Genomic DNA, 21,427 nt, shown 5'->3' on the forward strand with positions numbered 1-21,427 from the left:
CATCAAAAAGCCCCATGCTTTATTTATTAGAAAAATATTATTACTCTGATACATAACTATTTGTGCAAAGTTCTGTCAGTCACAACAGTTGTTAAATTTTAAAAGATCCCATAATGTGCTAAGCTTTCTCTCAAATTTTCCCTACTTCAATTGAGATTAGAAACAATTATCTAAAGAATAAGGAAAGCATACCAGAAGTTAGTTATTCCATTTTATTCTGAAAAGACTGCTCCACTGATAGGAGCACGTGCTTACAGGAAAAAAAAAAAAATGTCTAGTTTGAGAGAAAAACATGATTTATTTTTTCACAAACCGGCCTGCATGTTCTGTTCATCAATACATGTCCCTACATGTGAAAGCCTTTTCCGCATGGTGTATCATCCTGCTCTGGGGGCTCTTTGAAAGTGAGCCTTTCAAGTCCATGCCCTACAGATCCCTGAAGTGTCTGGGAACTAACCCTTTGCTTTTGCCAGAGGTTTGAAAATGGAACACTTTGGGGCTATACAACATTGCTGTGCAATTCATTATGGGACAAAGAAGTGTCTGGGGTTAGGCAGGCAAGCAACTAATGATCCTTCATTTTGTCCAGAAAAACATCAAGATCGATATGTAGGACATGCAACATTTATGGAATGCTGTATTTTCTTTTCCCTCTAGGGAAGGCAGAAAACGCTGAATGATCTCTTTCTGCTGATGGCTACAGCAGTCAAATGACTGACACTATTTAACACATGCTTTTGGTCTCCTTCTCATCTGCTGGCAGCAATACATGTGACTGATCTTTGTTAACTTCCTGTATACTAGTACTCAATAATTTGACTTTTGGCATGTATATTTAGCTTCATTGATCCAGGTAACCAAAATCTGGGGATAACATTATAATCTAAAATGAACAGAGGTAGTTCTGGGATGTGCTAAAAGACATCAATGATCCATGATGCATTCATTTAAAAAAAGATCTTTTATAAATAAATAGGAAGAGCCTAGAGAAATAAAGCGTGTTCCAAAAAGATATCTGTAAAGTTCTCTTCCAACTCACATATCTGTCAGGAATTAGAACCGAATACTAACATGAATCATATTTAATTAGCAAATTATTCCAACAATGGCTAAAATCAAAATGGGGCAGCAACATAAATGTGGTCAGGTTACATGTCCTTGCAAATTTCCTTACCTATAACATTTTTAGAGTTTGAAATTCAGAGCAATGTCAACATTTTAGATTGAAATAGATTTTTTTTCCTTGTTCTTTTATAGAAATAACACAGTTGGGGACTTGGAAACTTAGATGATCATCTCAGGAAAATAATTAGCTTTGCATCTCCTTTAAGAGTAATTGTCATTGTCAACAGTGACAGAAACTGAATGCCATTATATTTGCCCAATAACACATGTGCATTTTCTCCACACTGTCCCTAAACAGAGAGGTAGACAGTATGAATATGGCACCAATTGCTCTGTACTTGCTTAGAGTAATATTAAATGTAGGCAATATAGTCTGGCTGTGTCCCCACTCAAATCTCATCTTGAATTCCCATTCAAGATGTTGTAGGAGGGACCCAGTGGGAGATAATTGAATCACGGGTGCAGGTCTTTCCTGTGCTATTCTTGTGATTGTGAATAAGTCTCATGAGATCTGATAGTTTTAAAATGGGAGTTTGTCTGCATGAGCTCTCTTCTCTTGTCTGCCATCATGTGAGACATGCCTTTCACCTTCCACCATGATTGTGAAGCCTCCTCAGTCATGTGGAACTGTACGTCCAATAAACCTCATTCTTTTGTAAATTGCCCAGTCTTGGATATGTCTTTATCAGCAGCATGAAAACAAACAAATACAATAGGGCTCTAGTATGAGAAGAAGATGATTAACATAATATTCAATCTTTCAACAGCTTTCTTAAGGCCTGAGGATCTCGGGTCATAATTATTGGATCACTGTGAGTCCCTCATTGACATGACCTTAAAGCAATGTATTTAAACAATCAATGTGCAGTTCTATGAAACCACAAACTTCTGAATTCAAATATGTGAAATCTTGATAAGGCAGAACACTGAGATTTTTCAGATTTTAAATATTTTAGTTTTCAGTGGGTCACACTATTATAGTTGAGGATATTCACAAGCAAAGACACACTCTCTAAAGTAATGAAAAAGATTAGGAAATTGGCCACTTAAAAAAAAGCATGAATATCTGATGCCATAGCTCACAGTGACATCCTACTCCCTGTTGTAAATATGGAATTGAATATTGGCTAAGACATATATTTCTGAAAGTAAGATTTCAGCTATTTCCAGGTAGTAAGTTAATGAGGACCAATAAAGGCAGACGGCATATACCCAAATTGTAGTTATACCTGTCGTGACTTAGTAATTATTTATACTCAACAAGGGCAAATTACTACTTTACCTTTCAAAATACGCATATCTTGTATTATATCCTCTTTTCTTCCACACCTAATTTAAGTATCAAAGATTAAATGTCTTTACTTAGCATTTGAAGCCTTTATTCAACTCTAACTTTCAAAGTAATTTATAAATAAGCAGATTCAAGCACTGATAATGATCAATATTGTGTATTTAGTTCTATTATGATGAGTGGAAATCTCAGAAGCATACAGTTATCTCTCCTAAGAGTTTCATAACTGAACATAATTATTTTGTCTTTCTTGTTCCCAGGAGATAAAAATGAGTGAGAAAACTCATAACCGAGTTCCTGCTATTCACGATGTTTCCATTGGGTGTAGCTATGATATTAGATAGGTTAATATCACAGCCTGCATATTCTGGAAGGATGCCCAGACATTTGGGGATTTGTAGTGACTTTCTTTGTCTTCAGCATTAAATTGTATTAGTCAGCAATATGTTCTATGGGGAAAACCAAATGAAATACCTTCAAATCAATCAGGGCAAGAAGGCTTTCAATATGTCTTTTTGACATATCAATTTTTTTTTAACAAATCAAAAAATTGAGACGTGCTGAAACTTGAATCATCCATAATTTCTACACAATGTGCTCATTTTTATTTTTATGTAATTATATAATTTACACCTAGTTTGAACAACTTCTATATAGATAGGTCTCTGTTGGAGAAAATAGGACAAATAAGAGGAAAGTCCACAAACAACGCAACTCCTTTACTCGATGACAGGTTTGAGTAAAGTGTCTTAAAATGTCTGTTTATAAAAAAAAAAAAAAGTATTTCTGCTAAGATGCAAGGGCAGCTAACATGCTGAGATGAAAACTGCTAACTCTTTTCTTAACAACACCATATGTCTCCAACTGGATCATAATGCAGTCAGTTCCCAAGGGAACGTTACACATGGAAGCTAACCAAATCAAGGCACAGTCTTCACTGTATGTTGACTCACTGATTAGCCAGCAATCAGCTACTTTAGATTTTCAGATTATGCAAGTTGTCTGTCTGAAGGGTCTTTCTGCATTCTTGACATCCCCCTTAAACAAAGCAAGTCATTACAAAACCCTCCACAAAAATATTCCTCTTTTTGTATACGCTTCCTCTTATCTATAAACTCAATATATTTTAAGAAACTAAAATGCTCAACCTCTGAACTCTCTGATGGGTTTTAAGTAGTAGATGCATTATATAGCAAACACTATTGAAATCAAGCTCATAAAGATGAAAGTCACGTATTGTAAGATGAAAGAAGTCGCGTTAGTCTCCTCTGAGACTAACAGTATATAAAATACCAACAAATAAACCAACCTGCCTTATTCAGATGATTCTTTATTTATGTAATTTTTCTTAGTTTAATACTTCATTCAATTGTTAATTTTTTACATAGAAATTATATTTAAAACTTTATTTAATATTAAAACCTTCCACATATATTACCGCCTCAAGTTCTGGCATTTGTAGCTCTGCTACACATAATAAATCCAATTATTTCATGTTTAATGTAATTCTTAACAGTATAAAATTAGAACACTTGATGATGTGTATAAAACCTTAGGAATTTTGCCTTGGGAAGTGTGAAATGCCCTGGGATAGGTCAGGTTGGGGCTTCTCAAACTAGCTCTGATAAAGAGACAGTATTTTCTAAAATTTCCAATTTGTCAGTAACCAATATTTTTGTAAAAGAAAATTATGCACTCAGATTTCATGACATTGTCAAATCGTTATACAAGTTTCTAAATGCTATCTCTCAGTTTCTGTACTTTTCTTGTCATAGGCTGGTAAGAAATGTTTCAGGGCTGGCATCAATTTGTGGGATTCATTGTGAATATCATTGTTTAGGTATTTTGTAACTTAGAAATTGGAATTTTAATATTAATGCTGAGTCATAAACTTCCATCACTTCCAGCACATCATTCTTTAACTATTATTTGCTATGGTTTTCTTCTAATCCACTTTAGAAAATTAGTAGCAGCGATTCAAAAAACCAAAGAAGAATTACCAAAAAGTTTTTGAGAAAGATGAATTGCTACATAGTATTATTTAAAAATACACATTAATAAAAGCAAACTCCCCAAATCTGCAGTGATCAACAAAGGCACTACCATGCACTTATTTTAATAAGAGCAATTTAAGCCTCAGCATCATTTAGTGACTTATTAGTGACATTTCTTACCTGGGATGCCTGGTGGTGTTTTCAGATATTTTCCATTAAAATGTTGAATTACCACTTCACATTTTTCAGTAGACTCCATTCTGGGAAAAAAAGGTAAACCAGAGGTCATATATGGCTTTCAAGAAAAAGAAACTTAAGAAGTAAAGGAAAACCAGAAAGCCATAGAAATACTTGATTTGAGAAATGTACCCCAATTGCCAACTTTTGTCATGACCATGATGACCCGATTAATAAAAGAACATCACAAACTCATCAATGCTGAGAAAGTATTATTCACTCTTTGAAAGGTGTCTATGTGGAGGGCTCTGTTCTGAGCCTTCTTTCAGAGGTAACCCTGAGGCATTATTTTAATTCACTCAGCAATGTTTGGCAGTTGAAAGTGTTCAACAAATGTCTGTTGAATGATGAATTAGCAAACCTGATGGGTAGATCTTGTTATTGTCATTCATATCAATAAGGGCACTGAGGCTTAGACAGATAAACTACCTTTCCAATAAGAGGTAAAGTTAGGATTTGAACTAACACCTCTGCAACAGTAAAGCCTGTGCTATAGCTACTAAGCTATACTACTGATGGATTCCACAAGTCGACAAGATGTGTTTTACTTCAACGGCTTGCAGCCTAAAGGACTGATTGGTATAGTAATGTAGTCGTCAGCGTTACGACATTTTTATTGAAAATCCACTGTATGTAAGACACCCAAAGAGTTAGGTGGGGTCCTACATGTTGAAGGAATGTATATATATACAAACCTTAGGTTCTGTACTTTCTCAATATTTAATTTTGGACAATATCTTATTTTTCATACTATCTTATCAATATTCCTAAACTGGTGTTCTTGTGCCAAATTTTGGCATCTCACATACAACCTGAAGCATGAACATTTTGAGCCAGACCAACATAATTTAAATTTTGGCAATGTTACCATATCTTAAGTACAGTAATATTTGTAGAATTTTCCAAATAATGAATAATATCTGGCCTTTATTATTTTATAAGCTTGGATGGGGAGGATAATAATTAAGGATTAATTCTGAATAAAGGAAATTAAGTCTTCCAAAGAGTATACTAGAGGGAAAAATAAATTTAAGAAACAGCACACATACACATGAAAGAATGTGTATGAAATGTGTAAAATTTGTTCAAAAGGCAAAGTATAATTTTAGATTTTCTGCTGTTATTAATACGAGCTTTCTTGGAATGGTGCCCATCAACGCCAAGTTGTAAAACTTTCCTATGTTTAAATTTTATGTGTATTTCAGGGCCATATTACATGGCCATATTACAGGACCATATTACATGGCAAAGGAAACAAGATATGAAAAAAATATATTAACAAATATCAAGTAAGTTATACATATTTATTACAGTTATAAGAATTCAAATGTGAGAGGAATCCTAGAAGTCAGAGATGATGCTGAGAAGAGGCACTGAATCTAGGAAAGGCTTTTGGAGAAGTAATTAGGGCAGGGGGCTGAGCTGGCAGCTTGGAGGGCATGCGTCCTTATTACAATGTGGTAGAGAGAGCAAGCATATTGCTAAGTGGAAGGTTTGCCTGGGAAATTCTTAAAAATTAATGGAGAGAGGAAGTCAGGGCATCTGTATCACCTGTTTAACAAGTTTGAAGATGATATCAGGAACAAGTTACCTTTGGAGCTATAATTATTCTCTGAAGAAGTTTTGTTTTCAGATGCACATTCCTATGAAGCATGGGATGAGTATGCATCTTTCTGTATTGATACATATGACAAATCTCTACCGCCAAGCAGGGCAGAATTTACAGGAGTGAGGCCTATGTCTTCACACAGAGCCCCACACTTAGAACAACCCTGCACTGGTTTAAAGTTCCGCTGTCGCCGCCTTGAACTTCTTAACAGTGCTTTTAACAAAGGGATCTACATTGTCATCTTTCACCCTAGCTTATGTAGTTGATCCTTCTATGATAATAGAGTGCAGGAAACTAACTTAACATAAACAATCAGTATGTATATCATCAGGTGACCCAATGGATGCACATAAGTATTATTTTGAAAAAAAAAATCTTCAGAATGCAATGTTGATAGATAAAAAATGAAAACTCACACCGTATTTTGTTTACTACTCACTCACAAGTTCCCCTATATCAGAAGATGTTTGGATAAGAAAGGCAAGAGGAATCTTTCCTCATTCTAAATATTTTGGAACAGCTAAGTACAATTTTCCTAACTCTTTCAAGATTCCTTTCCAGTGGAACCTTTTACTGTAAGTCTTTCAATTTTTTTTTTATCTTTCTTTCTTTTTTTTCTTTTTTAAGTAGAAAACTTCCATTTCCATGAAGAAAAGAATTCTAACTGTTCTTTCTCTCTTCCCACCGGATCCACTATTGTCTCTTAGGGAAAATAACCTTCCCTCCTAGCAGAGACATGAATGGGAGAGGAAATGTAAGCCCTTAATTATTACAGATGTTACTTTATGGAATTTTTATTCGAGGAGAGAGACAGAATGCAAAGTTTATGCCTCAGAGCCCCCTCTCTGTTCAGTCTCTCTCTGGGTACTCACCTGGATAGAAGGCAGTTAAGAATCTAAAGCATGCTTGCAAGAGTCCTACAAATCAAATCCCTTCTCTTTGTCTTAAAATGGCATGGAATTATAAATGAAGACTACTAGGGGTATGTGTGTGTGTTTATTCTACATAATACATTTTACGGAATAGAGAGGAAGCTAAAAAAGAAAATTGAGTGGCTAACCCACTCCACCCACTTGAAATATTTTTGTTCTTGTTTGAAAGCCTCAAGTCCTGCCTTGTATGTATGGTAGGTATGATCGTCTTTTCTTAACACTGTTTTACAGTCATATCAAGCTGGATGGAGGCTGTTTCTATGAACACAAAGACAGCAGCATAGATTGTTCACTTTGGGTTCATTCAGATTTAACTAAGTGAATGTCTGCTGTGAGCCTTTAGAGACTCCCGTCTCTGAAAGAATAAATGCAATAAAAGTCTGTTTTCTGTAGCTGCCGGCGCTTAGTGTCAAACCATGTTATGCTGCACCACCCAGCAGTGACAATTCCATTTTAATACACGGGGCACATTTTAACAAGGCAAAGCAATCCCAGCAAAGATGGCAATATAGGAGCTGCCAAGGGGAAAGTCCCAGTGTTCCTCATGCATTTTATGTGGAAGCAGAACAAAAGTGAGACTGAGACCCAGAAAGCTCTGGGGGGGAAAGAGACTATATTTGAATGGCCATCTTAGGAAGAATGTGCCCATTTTCTTCTCAAGTTTCACAATTAACCTCTCTGAAATGCCAGCTCAAGCTATCTGGAATCTGGCACACGCTTCAGTTGAAACTGACACTAGCATTATCAAGTGAGTCTGAAAAGACAGCACGCCAGACACAGCTGCCTTTATAGGTCCCTTTCAGATGGGCCACTGAATCACTACAACTGCATCTATTCTTCCTAGGTGGTACCTGAAACCCCTTGCGTCCCTCAGAACAGCTCGAGTGCCAGGCCAACCATTCACCTGACAATACATTAATTAGGTTCTTACAAGGCTCTAATCATTGTATAAAGCTTCAGGGTTTTCTATTAGGTCTGATGTTTAAATATAAATACACTTTAAAGGTCCTGTTTGACATTCTTTCTTGTCTCAGTACCTAGGAACCTGACTTCAGTCATTTGAAACACACCACAGAATTGTGCTGCTGCTTCTTTTTTTTTTTTTTTTTTTTTTTAACAGCTACTAAGAGGAGCTAGTTTAACAGCCAATGCAATTCCCACAGGCAAATTACATCAGATGAGAGGCTGATACAATATTAGTAGAATGTTCTGGGTCAGACTAAATATGCAGAGGTAGAAATATACTTTGCAAAACCATTTGCAGCCTACCTCTGTCACCTCCATAAAGAATCACACAGTTTTTGGTCTTAAAGCAATAAGCATTATTAACCATGTGTTTAAAACAAATCCATCCTGTCATTTATTATGGTTAATTAGAGGTTTCCAGTATTGTGAAATGTTTGTGGTTTTGCAATCACAGGCTCTGTACAAATTATTGGCAACTTAGAGTATCTGACTTTGTAAGTCAGTCATCCTCATTTCTAGTAAGATTTACGTATGCACAGGGTAAACATTAAAATATTTTTTAAAGTACTAAACTGTGCACTCCTTCTGACATTTCAAAAACAAATTATGTCATTTCCTTCTTAATCCATTGTAATGGAAGGAATAAAATGGTGAGTCCTAGAAACAAAGATGAATGAATGTGATGAATGTTCTTCTCAGTTTTTGCAATTTGTTTTCTTCCTGCCAGGCACCTGACATTCTTAGGATACAAGTGGCTTCAGTACCAAACAGTGAAGCTGAGAGGTCTCCCTTATATGCCCTTTTGTAGAAACCGGACATTTTGAGATATCTTGCTCAGCATTACAACACATTCCTCTTAGGAAATGAAACTGTGGATGACAATATTTGACTAATGAAAACACATTCCAGAGCTTGAGAATCACATAATTTCAAGACTGGAAATGGCCTCAGATATCAACTTCTACATTGTAAAGATGAAGAAAGTAACACTAGAAGACTGTGATTGGCTTCTCTAAAAACTAGCCAGTGGATGAACCTGGAATAGAACTTTTGTCTCATGACTCTCAATTGAGACTATTTGGAAGAGATGCAGCTCCCTTGCTGACCTCATGTTATCCCTCCTGATTTTCTCTACTGACTGATGTACTTCAATCTGTTCAAGAGTAGGATGGGCCCTGCTAGCTCCACTCTACCCAGCCACTATTATTCAAGAAGTTGTTTTCAAAAATGGAATATAACCTGATATGAGATGTCAAGGGTGTTTCACCTCTGTGGTATTCTCCCCCAAAACCCATATAAAATAAGGGTCCTATCATGAGGAAAATAGCTGACAAACTCAGATCTAGAGACATTCAGGATACCTGGCCAGTACTATTCAAACAAACAAAGTCTAAGAAATTATCACAGATCAGGGAAGGCTGATGAGACAGGACAACTAAATGCAATACGGTAACTGGATTGGATCCTGGAACAGAAAGAGAATGTTAAAGAAAAAGTTGGCAAAATCCAAATAGAGTCTGGAATGTAGTTAATAGTAATATGCCAATGTCAGTTTCTTAATTTTGACAAATGTACCACAGTAATTTAAGGTGTTAATGGGGAAAACTGGGTGTACAGTATATAGAAAATCTATATTATCATCACACTTTCATGTGAAGGTAAACTTATTCCAAAATAAGAAGCTTACTTTTAAAATCAGTGTACATTAAAATTATCAGAAAACTACTTTTAAAAATATCAATTTCTGGGGCCCAGTCCAGGAGATTCTGACTTAATTGTTTTGGCATGAGGCCCAGGTACAAACATTTCAAAGCTACCCAGATGATTTCAGTGTGCAGCCAGGGTTGAAAACTCCTGTTACGCAGTTCTGTGTCACGTATGTGAGACTGGAAACCTCGGGCCAAACCCAGTCTACAGATACGTTCCATTTGGACTGCAAAGAGATTTTGGAAACTTTGAAATGATTGTCAACATTTGAAACTTCGGAGATTTCACATGAAAACTGAAATTTATGATTCCTTTTAATAGATGGGACAGTTTAACCCATGCTTTCTGCATGGCAACTATGACATAATAAAAAATATATTTAGTCTTTTTCTCAGGTTGCTGACACACAGCTTCTAAAACCATTGGAATTTCCTGAGTGATAGGGGTCTGTTGTGTTATTCAGAATAGACTATTTTTAACCACATCTGAGTTAATGCTAATGAGGTCACTCAGGTAGCTTCAGGATGGGGACTGGTCACCAGAAAGACTAAGACTTGATTAGTGGGTTGGAACTTTCAGCCCCACCCTCTCTGACTTCTGAGAAATGGAGAGGGGCTGGAGATTGAGCTCAAACACCAAGGGCCAATGATTTAATCAATCAAACCTAGAGGTTTTGCCTAATGAAACCTATATAAACAGCAAGGTTCAGGAAATTTTCAGGTTGGTGAAGACGTTGATATATGCCAGGAGGGTAGTGAGCTCAGAGAGACCACAGAAGCCGCACACCCCTTCCCTGATACTTCGCCATATGCATTTCTTTCATTTGAGTTGTATCCTTTATAATAAACTGGTAAACATAAAATGCTTTGAGAGTCATTTTAGTGAGTTACTAAACCTGAACTGGGGAGTTGTGGGTACTCCCACATTTTGTAGTTGCTGGGAAGAAATGTGGGTAGCTTGGTGATATGGTTTTGCTGTGTCCCCATCCAAATCTTATCTTGAGTTGTAGCTCCTACAATTCTCATGTCCCATGGGAGGGACCTGGTAGGAGGTAATTGAATCATGGGGGTGGGTTTTTTTCTGTGCTGTTCTCAGGATAGTAAGTCTCATGAGATCTGATGGTTTTATAAAGAACAGTTTCCCTGCACACACTCTCTTGCCTGCCGCCATGTAAGACATGCCTTTGCTCCCCCTTCGCCTTCCACTATGATTGTGAGGCCTCAGCAGCCATGTGGAACTGTGTGTCCAGGAAGCCTCTTTTTCTTTATAAATTACTCAGTCTCAGGTGTTTCTTCATAGCAGTATGAGAATGGACTAATACACCTTGGCACTCCATTTGCAGCGGTGTGGAACTGAGTCCTTACACCTGTGGAGTCTGATGATGATCAGGTAGTTTGTGTCAAAACTGAGTTAAATTGTAGGACATCCAATTGATGTCAGAGAACTGGAGAATTGATGTGCAAAAATAAGGTATTTGATGTCGGAAAAACCCACACATTTGGTGTCAGAAAAAAAGACATCACAGCAACCATGGAATAGAGTAAAAGAGCAGTTTTGTTCTTTAAACAAAGCCACTTTGCTATTATTCCTACCAATCTGTATCGATTGCCCATCCTAAGGCAAAATAGTAGGTGCTGTTTGTCACTGAACTTGCATTGTTTATTTTTAATAGTTAAGAGAAAAAGAAAAAGTATTTAACTTAATTTATGCAGGGATAGTGGTGTATTTCTGTTCACCGTTTCCTAGATGTCCTCTCTGTCCTGCTGTATGCCCCAAGAAAGTGACCCTTCTATCAACTGTGTAAACTGTATAATCTTAGCTCTTTTGTTTACTGGTTTTCCATTGGGTTCTGCCTATGGAAGCTTGAAAGAACTTTAAAAGGCAAGGGTAGAGAGAAATCTGAGTGATTTTCCCTCTTTCTCTCCCTGTTTTGGCACTTCTGTCTAGTAGGTGTTGCATCTCTCCCTGTCTACAGTCCTTCCAAGCAAGCCCTCCTCTGAGGCTCTAGCTCTCACTGAACTTTGGAAACACCCCTCTGGTTACTCCTTTTTTTTTTTTTTTTTTTTTTTTTTTTGAGATGGAGTCTCGCTTTGTCACCCAGGCTGGAGTGCACTGGCCCGATCTTGACTCACTGCAACCTCCACCTCCCGGGTTCAAGCAATTCTCTGCCTTAGCCTCCCAAGTAGCTGGGATTGCAGGCACCTGCCACCACGCCTGGCTAATTTTCCACTTTTAGTAGAGACGGGGTTTCACTCTCTTGGCCAGGCTGGTTTTGAACTCCTTACCTTGTGATCCACCACCTCGGCCTCCCAAAGTGCTTGGGCTCACAGGCGTGAGTCACTGCACCCAGCCACATCTGGTTACTCCTTGAGCTCTCAGAGTGGTAAGGGTTTCCCTCTGTTGCTCCTCTATGGGAACATCAACATCTCTTTGCCAGTTTCCTTAACACTGCTTCTGTAAATATTTTGCAAATACTCTTTAATTTTCTTCAGTAGAATCATATGGAGTGAAACTCTGCTTCCATTCAGCATCTTGATGCCTACACCATAAAGCTATCAACAGCATAGGAGTAAAAAAATTATCCCAAAGACTGTGTGTTTTAAGAAGCATATAAGAAATAAAGCTTGCCTTATACTCCATCTAGAAACTACTTCTTTCACTTGGATTAGCTGATTACCCCAGTAGGGACACTCATCTCTGTACTCATATAGATGCATAATTATCTAAATATATGTTTTTAGCCAGACTAATGTTTCTAGAAGGAATTTTCATAAAGAAATGGCAGAAAATTAGTGAAAATTAAGTATAGCTCTAGAAAAGTCATACCATAAATGACTCTGGAATACATTACCACTTTTAATCAATCTCCTAGCTACAGCCATATTTCATTCCTAGATATTATTGAGAAAAGAAAAATAGCTCAGAGCAGGCTGAACAACGTGAGATATGCAACATTTATCAGACCCAGAGAGACATAAGTACAGGACTTCAGTCATGGCTCTCTTTCTTGAGTACCCATGCCTGGGGATAATTGTTTAAAGGCATTTTTGTTCCTGACCAGCTTTCTCACTCTTTGTCTTCATATTCCTAGAATCTGTGACACAAAGAACAAGGAATAGCCAATTAATAGCTTATGTTATTTTAATGTAAAATCTTGATAAACAACTTCTCTTCTTTTTTCCTTTTAAGACTCACTTGTAACTATTGCCAATTGGACTGTATATTCAGGGCAACATGAATCTAGTTTCCTGCGTGGCAATCTTCAAACTTTGAGCTCAAATAAGGTCTGTACTTATGTTATGTAAGGTGGACATTTTGGTGACTCAGGTGGAACCTGAAGCAGACCTTCAGTGATCTCCCTCAATTTGCTGACAGCTGGAGCCCTGGTATGAGCCTAACTTTCATTCATCTGACCTCACTGGAGTCAATGAAGGTCAGTCAACAGGGTAAGCCCTCCTCAGATTTCAATGTTCCATTCTTGGTTGAAGATTCAGACCAATTCACTTATTGAAACCACACACATTCCTGCCTCAACGTGGCTGGAATTGAAGGTCTACTGTAAGGTAGGAGTTCCATTTGTTATTCTCTAGAGTTTCTGCTGATTGCAGATTTGTGACTTTCACTTTTTCTTTTTGAGCTAGTGTTATTTTGAATTAATTCTTAGAGTTTTTCCATCTTTTGGCTAGGCACAGTGGCTCTCACCTCTAATCCCAGCACTTTGGGAGGCTAAGGCAAGAGGATCACTTGAAGTCATGAGTTCAGACCAGCCTGGTCAACATGGTGAAACCCTAGCTCTACTAAAAATACAAAAATTAGACAGGCATGGTGGTGGGCACCTATAATCTCAGCTACTCAGGAGGCTAAGCCAAGAGAATCCCTTGAACCTGGGAGGCAGAAGTTGCAGTCAGTCAAGATGATGCCACTGCACTCTAGCCTGGGTGACAGTGTGAGACTGTCTCAAAAAAAAAAAAAAAAAAAGAGTTTTTCAATCTTTTATCTCATTTAAAATTTTGGTCGGGGAAAAAATAGTTTCTCTCTGAAAAGAAAAAGTGTAATCTTACAGCTTAAGTGGAAAATTTGTAATCTTTAAAACTGGTGAGATTCCACAGTTCAATTCTATTGACAAATCTAAACATTCTTCTTGGGTGACCAAAGTTCCTCTCACTGGGTCTTTTTGATCATTCAAGAAGAAGTATAATTATGGGCAATCGTACTTCCATAACTGAGTCTAATAATAAAGATTTTCAAGAGCTGTTAGAAGTGGTAGCTGATCTCTTTAGCTTTTGGGGTTCCAGGGGTTACTCTGCACTATTTTTTTTTTTTTTTTTTTTTTTTTTTTTTTTGGGCGGGGGCCCGCCCCGTGGCCGGGGCTGGAGTGCAGTGGCCGGATCTCAGCTCACTGCAAGCTCCGCCTCCCGGGTTTACGCCATTCTCCTGCCTCAGCCTCCGGAGTAGCTGGGACTACAGGCGCCCACCACCTCGCCCGGCTAGTTTTTTGTATTTTTTAGTAGAGACGGGGTTTCACAGTGTTAGCCAGGATGGTCTTGATCTCCTGACCTCGTGATCCGCCCGTCTCGGCCTCCCAAAGTGCTGGGATTACAGGCTTGAGCCACCGCGCCCGGCCAACTCTGCACTATTACAACTTGAATTTTGTGTGTGCAATGGCTGACAAGTCACTGGCAAAAACTGTGGTTTCTGAAGTAGCTGAAATCAGTTGCAGTGAATGATTATAAATGTACGGGGCTACTCATTTCTTCGGGTGTTTAGATAGAAAGACAGGTTTGAACACTTGAAGGTGGAGGAAACACTTTCCCTCAAGGCATAAAACTCCTCCTGTGGGAGGGTGGTCTGATCACAGAGTGTGCTGATGGGCACTGGGTCACCTACCAGTCTTGAGGGAATGTCTTTGCAGTGAGGTGCATTGTGGAAATATTGCATAGCCTGGTCTTGTGGCATTTCTCTCTTCTGAGAAAGAGAAGATTCTCATCTCAGAATTCAGTGTAAAAGTGGGACCGTTCAATTTTAAATATCTAGGTACACTGCCTTTCAGTTTTGCCTGTTTTTCACATATGTAAATATTAGGCCCCCAAAACTGCAAATGCTTTCATTTTGCTATTCACTAAAGGGCTCAATCCTGAAGTTAGTAATCTAATCAATACATAAGCTAAGTTGAAAATACCACCTAACTAACTAGATTGATCTCCAAAATATGACTTTCTGGCATTTAGCTGGCCATTATGAAACTCTTTGTAAAATAAATTTACATATATAAAGGAAATCTCTGTTTGCAGAAGCATCTCCCTTACTGCACCTAAGCTACTAGAAACTTTTATGATAGGAAAAACCGTGCCTTAAAGTTTATAAAACACACCTTACTTTTGCTTAAGATATTTTTACTGGTAATCTTATCTTGACCAGGCCTTTACTTATGCCCTTCTTTGTCTCAGTAAATAATGATGTTTAGATCTAAGTTCTGTGCCTTTGGGATGTAAATTTTCACCGAAGAGTCATGTCTTTGGGATTGTAAATTTATGATAGCCTAGCTAATAATTGTTTAGGGCTTGACAGTCTAAAGGGGAAAGAAACTATTTGCAAACTGGCAAATGGAGAACCTTATAAAGCTATTAATACAAAATTTGCTTCTATGTGTCCTGTATGTCTATATGTTTATATGTGGCATGTGTATGTGACATTTTACTACCAACATATATGAACAACCTCCAATTAATTGTCTTAAGGAAAATGTAAGTGGTTAAATCAGGTATTTTATCAGAAAAATAGAAACTACATACAGACAGGAGACAGGGAAATACTGGGTAGAAGAGGGTGGTTCCCTGGAGAGGGCTCCACCCTTAGGCCTGGACCCAAGGCCCTAAATGAGAACTTCACATCCCTGTTTTCCCACCCAAACGTTGCCTTTTCCAAAACCACCCTGGCCTGCCCCACCCTCCACCCTGTACCCATAAAAACTCCAAGATCCCCTGGCAGAGAAGGAGGAAAGAGGAACCAGCTGGATGTCAGAGAGAAGCAGCTTGACTTCAGAGGGATGGCTTGACAGCAGAATTTCATAGAAGAGTTCTGCCACAGATGGCCCAACTCCAGGGGAAGATTATCTTCCCACTCTATTGCCCTTCCAGCTCCCCTTCCTGCTGAGAACTACTTCCACCATACAATAAAACCCTCCACATTCACCACCCTCCAAATTGTTTGTGTGACCTCACTCCTCCTGGATGCTGGACAAGAACCGAGGTGAGGATGAAGAGGCTGTCATACTAATTGAGCTATTAAACATTTAAGCCACCTATGGATGACAAAGCTAAAGGACCACATAGTAACACACATCCTCTGGGGCTCTATGGGTCCTAGGCAACCCCTAGGCGCTGCCATGGGCCTGTACAGTGTTTTTTCCTGCAGGCGCCCAAAGGCACTCGCCCCAGCTCCTGCACCAGCTCACTAACCCTCCCACCAGGGGTTTGAGTGCTGCCAGCTGCCTAACCAAGCCACCCCTTCATGAGTCCCACAAAGGTACCAAGGGAACTATCCTGTCTCAAAATCAGCTCAAGTGCCTTTTAGTTCACTTGATTTGAGTAAATCTTTGGTAAATAAGACTAGTTTAATATTGTTGGTTTAGTGAAAATAGCTGTCTTCTGATCAGGAAAATACCAAGGTATTTATCCATAGAATTTTTGCTTAGGTAGTGGCAGAACATTTTAAGCAAGTTGTAGAGGGTTTGCAGAAGATTAATCTTGGGAAAGAAATTTTGTGTGTGTTCAAGTTGTCTAAAATTAGAAAGAAATTATGTATGTGTTTTTCTAAAAATTGAGCATTAATATCAAAAGCACACTGGTGTAAGGCCACAGTCTGTGCCCCTATGTTGCCACAGGGTTTTCTCAGAATACTGATCATTTTTAATAGAAAATTCCAAAAGGTTATAAAAGGTTTATGGAAATCTTATCTTGTGAGGTCAAAACTGATTGAGATTGGATGGATTTGGTTATAGTGTTTTATTAAAATTAGCTTTAGCATTGACAATACACTAAAAGTAAAACTTGGTTTTCTCCTTAGAACAAGAATTTTGTGTAGTATTAATAAGAGGTAGTAAAAGATTTGTTTACTTTTTGAGTAAACTGTGAAATAATTAAGTTGCAGGGAGAGTTTCCCTCATGTTGTCTTTATTAGGTCCCTTGATTGGGTGTTAAACCTCTTCTCTATCAAATAATAACAAATTTTGCTTTCTGAAACCTTTGAATTATCATTTCCACAAAACAAATGACTATTATTTTGCATTGACTTCTGATCCTATTTTGATCATGCGTCTTAAACATTTTTTAACTTCAATATCGAGTGTTTTAAACCTTTAATACTTTGAATATTTCCAAAAGTTAAATTTCAAATTCTAAAATTATCTTTTGATCTGTACTAACTTGGACATAAAAGAGGAACCCCTGGAAGTCCAGGAGAGACAGATAACGCTTATTTGGTATGTTAAAATCATACAAGAAGGATTGTCAAATAAGAAATACTGTTTATATGGACACATAGAGGGGAACAGCACACACTGGGGCCCTTCAGAAGGTAGAAGGTGGGAGGAAGGAGAGGATCAGAAAAATAACTAATGGGTACTAGGCTTAATATATGGGTGATGAAGTAATCTGTGCAACAAACCTCCATGGCACAAGTTTTCCTATATAATGAACCTGCACATGTGCCCCTGAAGTTAAAATAAAAGTTAGAAAAATAGGTTTGAGTTATATTAGTATACATGTATTGCAGAATGAAAAAAAGAAACCTGTTCCACTGGTGAATCCACTAAAAACATCCTCTTTTTGTCATCCACGAACAATTATTGTTTCACTTTAAGTCTTCTCAAAAAGTTATTTATAATCAGCTATAGTCCAAAATTTACTTCTTCTTCAAGGAAATTTGTGGAAAAGAACCCCCAACAAGAATTTTTGAATAAAGATTTCTGATAACTTTAGCGATCTTACCTTTGGACTAAGTAAAATCTTCCAGAACTCTAATTAAAACGCTGATATATTAATGAAGATTGCTAACTCAACATCAATCAAAAGTTATTTCAATTTACTGAACTGATAGAGGACTAAAATGATTTTTATGACTTTTTTATTTGCAACATTACTGACTCTTTTATATCCTGTCTTATTTTCTTTTCAGCTATTCATAGCTTATAGCAACTGGGTAAAGTATACATTTGCAAGCAAAATCGAAATGTATACCTTTCTCTTTAGCTGATTTCTTCAAAATATGGAAACTAATAATGAGTATTCTCATTTTATGGCAATATAGTTATTTGCATAAGTTCAATAAGAATATATTTGTTTTTTGGTAACAGGACACATTGAACACTGGTAATTTTACCAAAGCTTTTATTGGAATGGCATATTTTTAGATATGACCAGATTGCTTTGAGGAATTGTAGTTGACTTTATAAACCCAATAAAAAGCCCCTTGAAAAGACTGGCGTTATACATTTTTACATGGTTCTCTTACAAGGTTCCTGACCTTATGATAAGTAAAGTATATCACTTTCTGACAGGCCCAGGAGCCTCAAGATATTTTGGGACCTCAAGAAGAGAGGATTTTACCCAATTTATACAGGTATTACAGGCACAACCAGACGAAAATCCTTGGCTTGTTTTCCTAGCCTTAGGAGGCTTTCAGAAATGTAATTTGAGATTCCTTATGAAAAAGTTCTAGCAAAGCCAACTTAAAGGAGCCGATATGGCCATTCATTATTTTTGTTATAATTTATACAAATAATCAGGCAAAGTATACTACTAAAACTTATTTTGTACATAAATTGATTAGACTAAGAATTATCCTTGCTTTACATGGGGAACTGGAGAGAGAAAAATTATGTTTCAGAAGAAAACTATAGCACACCTGCTATTAGATTCCAGCACTGACTATTGTTTTTGAGTTTTTATAATTTTCCTATATTTTAGACTAAATCCAGAATTATTTCCTGGCTATGAGTCTCTAAAGGAAAGGGGTTTAATTGTCTTCAGGATGTTTTTAGTGGACTCACTAGCGGAACAGGTTTCTTTTTTCATTCTGGAATACATGTTCTCTTTTTGATTGTAATCCTTATGTGCAATATGTATCTCTCATTGTTTTACTGCTTCTGAGAAAATTAAAGTCATAATATTCTAAAGACCAGGATGATTCAACAAGTGAGAGCAACTATACCAATACGTTGACTGAGATTTGGCTAAAGTTTCATTTTTGCCACCCCGTGATACCATTCCAATTCAGCTTTAGGCACACTTAAAATTCCTTACCGAGATGTATTGTCTCCCCTGCCTCTTCCCCACAAACCCACTTGGGTGGGACAGGACCGTTTGGGAATGAGCCTTCCTAATGATGCAGGACTAAGGAGTCAAAATGCTTTCAGTTCATCTACTATGCTTCCTTCAAAACATCTTGATGAAATGGAGGGAAATGAGAAAACAAAAGTAGCTCAGATCAGGCTGAGCTCTGTGAGGTATGCAAAATTTATTCTACCCAGAAAGCCAACAGTATGAGACTTTCGGTCATGCCCCTCCTCACAGCATCCCTGCCCAGGGTAATTTTTTAAAGGCATTTTTGTTCTTAATTAGCTGCCTCTACCATTATCTCCATGTTCTTGGAATCTGTGATACAAAGAACCATGTATAGCCAATCAATAGCTTATGTTTCTTTAATGTATATTCTTATTAAAAACTGAAAAACTGCCTCTTCTTTTTTCCTTTCAAGATCCACTGGTAACTACTGCTAACTGGACTGTATATCCAGGGCAACTTGAATCTAAGCTCCTCAGTGGCCGTCTTCAAGCTCTGAGCTCAAATAAACTCTGTACTTAATCATATTTTCTGAATCTCATTATTTAAGGCTGATACTATTACCTATTACATCTCTTTCCCTTACTCAGTGTTTCACAATTTTGTTTCCTTTCTATTTCCCAAACGTGCCGAACTTGGCCCCACCTTAGATTTTCTACTTCCTTTTCTCTTTGCCAGGATTGTTCTCTTCCCTCCCTACTCCCACTAAGAGATTTTCTTGGCTGGTTGTTTCTGATTTATATTTTAGTTTCAACGTTCCTTCTGAAAACAGAACATAACTCTCAACTCTTGCTTCCTATTGCCCCATACTCTCTATTACATGCCTATGTTTGGTGTGTTTTTGTAATACTTTCATTATCTGATGTTTGATTATTTGTTTATTACATACTTATTGTCATCTCCCTGATAGAGGCAGGAGGCAGACAAATACCTAGGCAGATAGGGAAGGGTCCCCAGTGAAACCTCACATTCAAGCCTGAAACAGCCTTGAAGGCTGAAAGACATGACTGCTGGTTCTGACTGAAAGCTGTGACTCAGAGGGAAAACTTCTGCCCCTGTTTGCCTGCTCTTTCCTGATTGATTCTTTCTGAATAATGCCTTTTAACCAATCAAATGTTGCCTTTTCCAATACTACCTAGGGCTATACTACCCCTCTCTTTGCTGAGAGTTTTCCTTTTGCTGAATAAATTCTGCCCTTCTCACCCTTCAATGTATCCACATGCCTAATTTTTCCTGGTCATGAGACAAGAACCCAGATTTAGTTGAACTAAGGAGAAAAATCCTGCATCATCCCCAATCCAGTAGAATGTTGGTCTGTAAAAGCAGATATTGTTTTTTGTGTGTGTACATCTCAGAATTACTTCATCTGTAACAATTACTGGAATACTGACCAAGCCAGTATTGGATAATAGTGACCAAGCATATTTATTGGATAAACTAAAAGAAAGAATGAAATTATTACATATATATATATATATATATATATATCTTATTGAGCCAAATCTCAGTCAACTTATTGATATAGTTGCTGTCACTTGTTGAATCATCCTGTTCTTTAGAATATTATGACTTTAATATAATTTATAATTATAATTATATTATGTTACAATATAATTGTATTGTATTGTATTGCAAGCTAAGTTATTTCAGACCCATGTAGAATGATGCTTATAACCATAGAGATACAGAGAATAAATGTATTAGCCCAATTCATAGAAAGCTGAGAGTGTAGAAAATATGCTAAATAAAAGAGACTCAAACTTGTGGTCCAAACGATATTGGGCTATATTTCCACATCTTACTTTTCTATTGGCCAGAAGCAGACTAGCTGCCTCCAATGCCCCCACTTTTCTGGATGCTCCAATAGTCCTTGTCATGCTTTGTGTTTACAGCACGTACAGGTCAAAGACATCTTATGAGCCGTAAGCATACTGAATGGCCACCATTTCTAATCTGGAGGTAACAAAGCTCCCTCAATTCCATTTTATAGAGGTAAATGATTTTTCAGAACTCTCTTCCCACTTCACAGAGGGCATTATTTGGTATGTGATCATTTTTATTTTATAATAATAAAGCAATAAAGTATATATTGTATCCCCTTCATCAGATTTTTATAAAGGCATATATACAACCAGACTGGAGTCTCAGAGATTTCAGAATAACAAATTATTTGATGCAATGTATTTGTTTAGTTGGATCACTAGTTGGTTAGGGTTTTGAAACCC

General features: G+C 37.4%; 1 protein-coding gene across 6 annotated transcripts in view; it reads right to left on the minus strand.

Moving 5' to 3' along the window:
• Nucleotides 1–21,427, minus strand: part of RBMS3 (RNA binding motif single stranded interacting protein 3) — a 750,151-nt gene that overhangs the window by 260,346 nt on the left and 468,378 nt on the right. For all 6 annotated transcript variants that reach the window (XM_026454169.1, XM_023207252.3, XM_023207251.3 and 3 more), the window contains one exon: nt 4,591–4,670. In XM_026454169.1, the coding sequence (XP_026309954.1) occupies nt 4,591–4,670 (80 nt within the window). The remainder of the gene's footprint in view (nt 1–4,590; nt 4,671–21,427) is intronic.

This window comes from Piliocolobus tephrosceles, chromosome 2, assembly GCF_002776525.5.
Source record: "Piliocolobus tephrosceles isolate RC106 chromosome 2, ASM277652v3, whole genome shotgun sequence".
NCBI classification, from domain to species: domain Eukaryota; kingdom Metazoa; phylum Chordata; class Mammalia; order Primates; family Cercopithecidae; genus Piliocolobus; species Piliocolobus tephrosceles.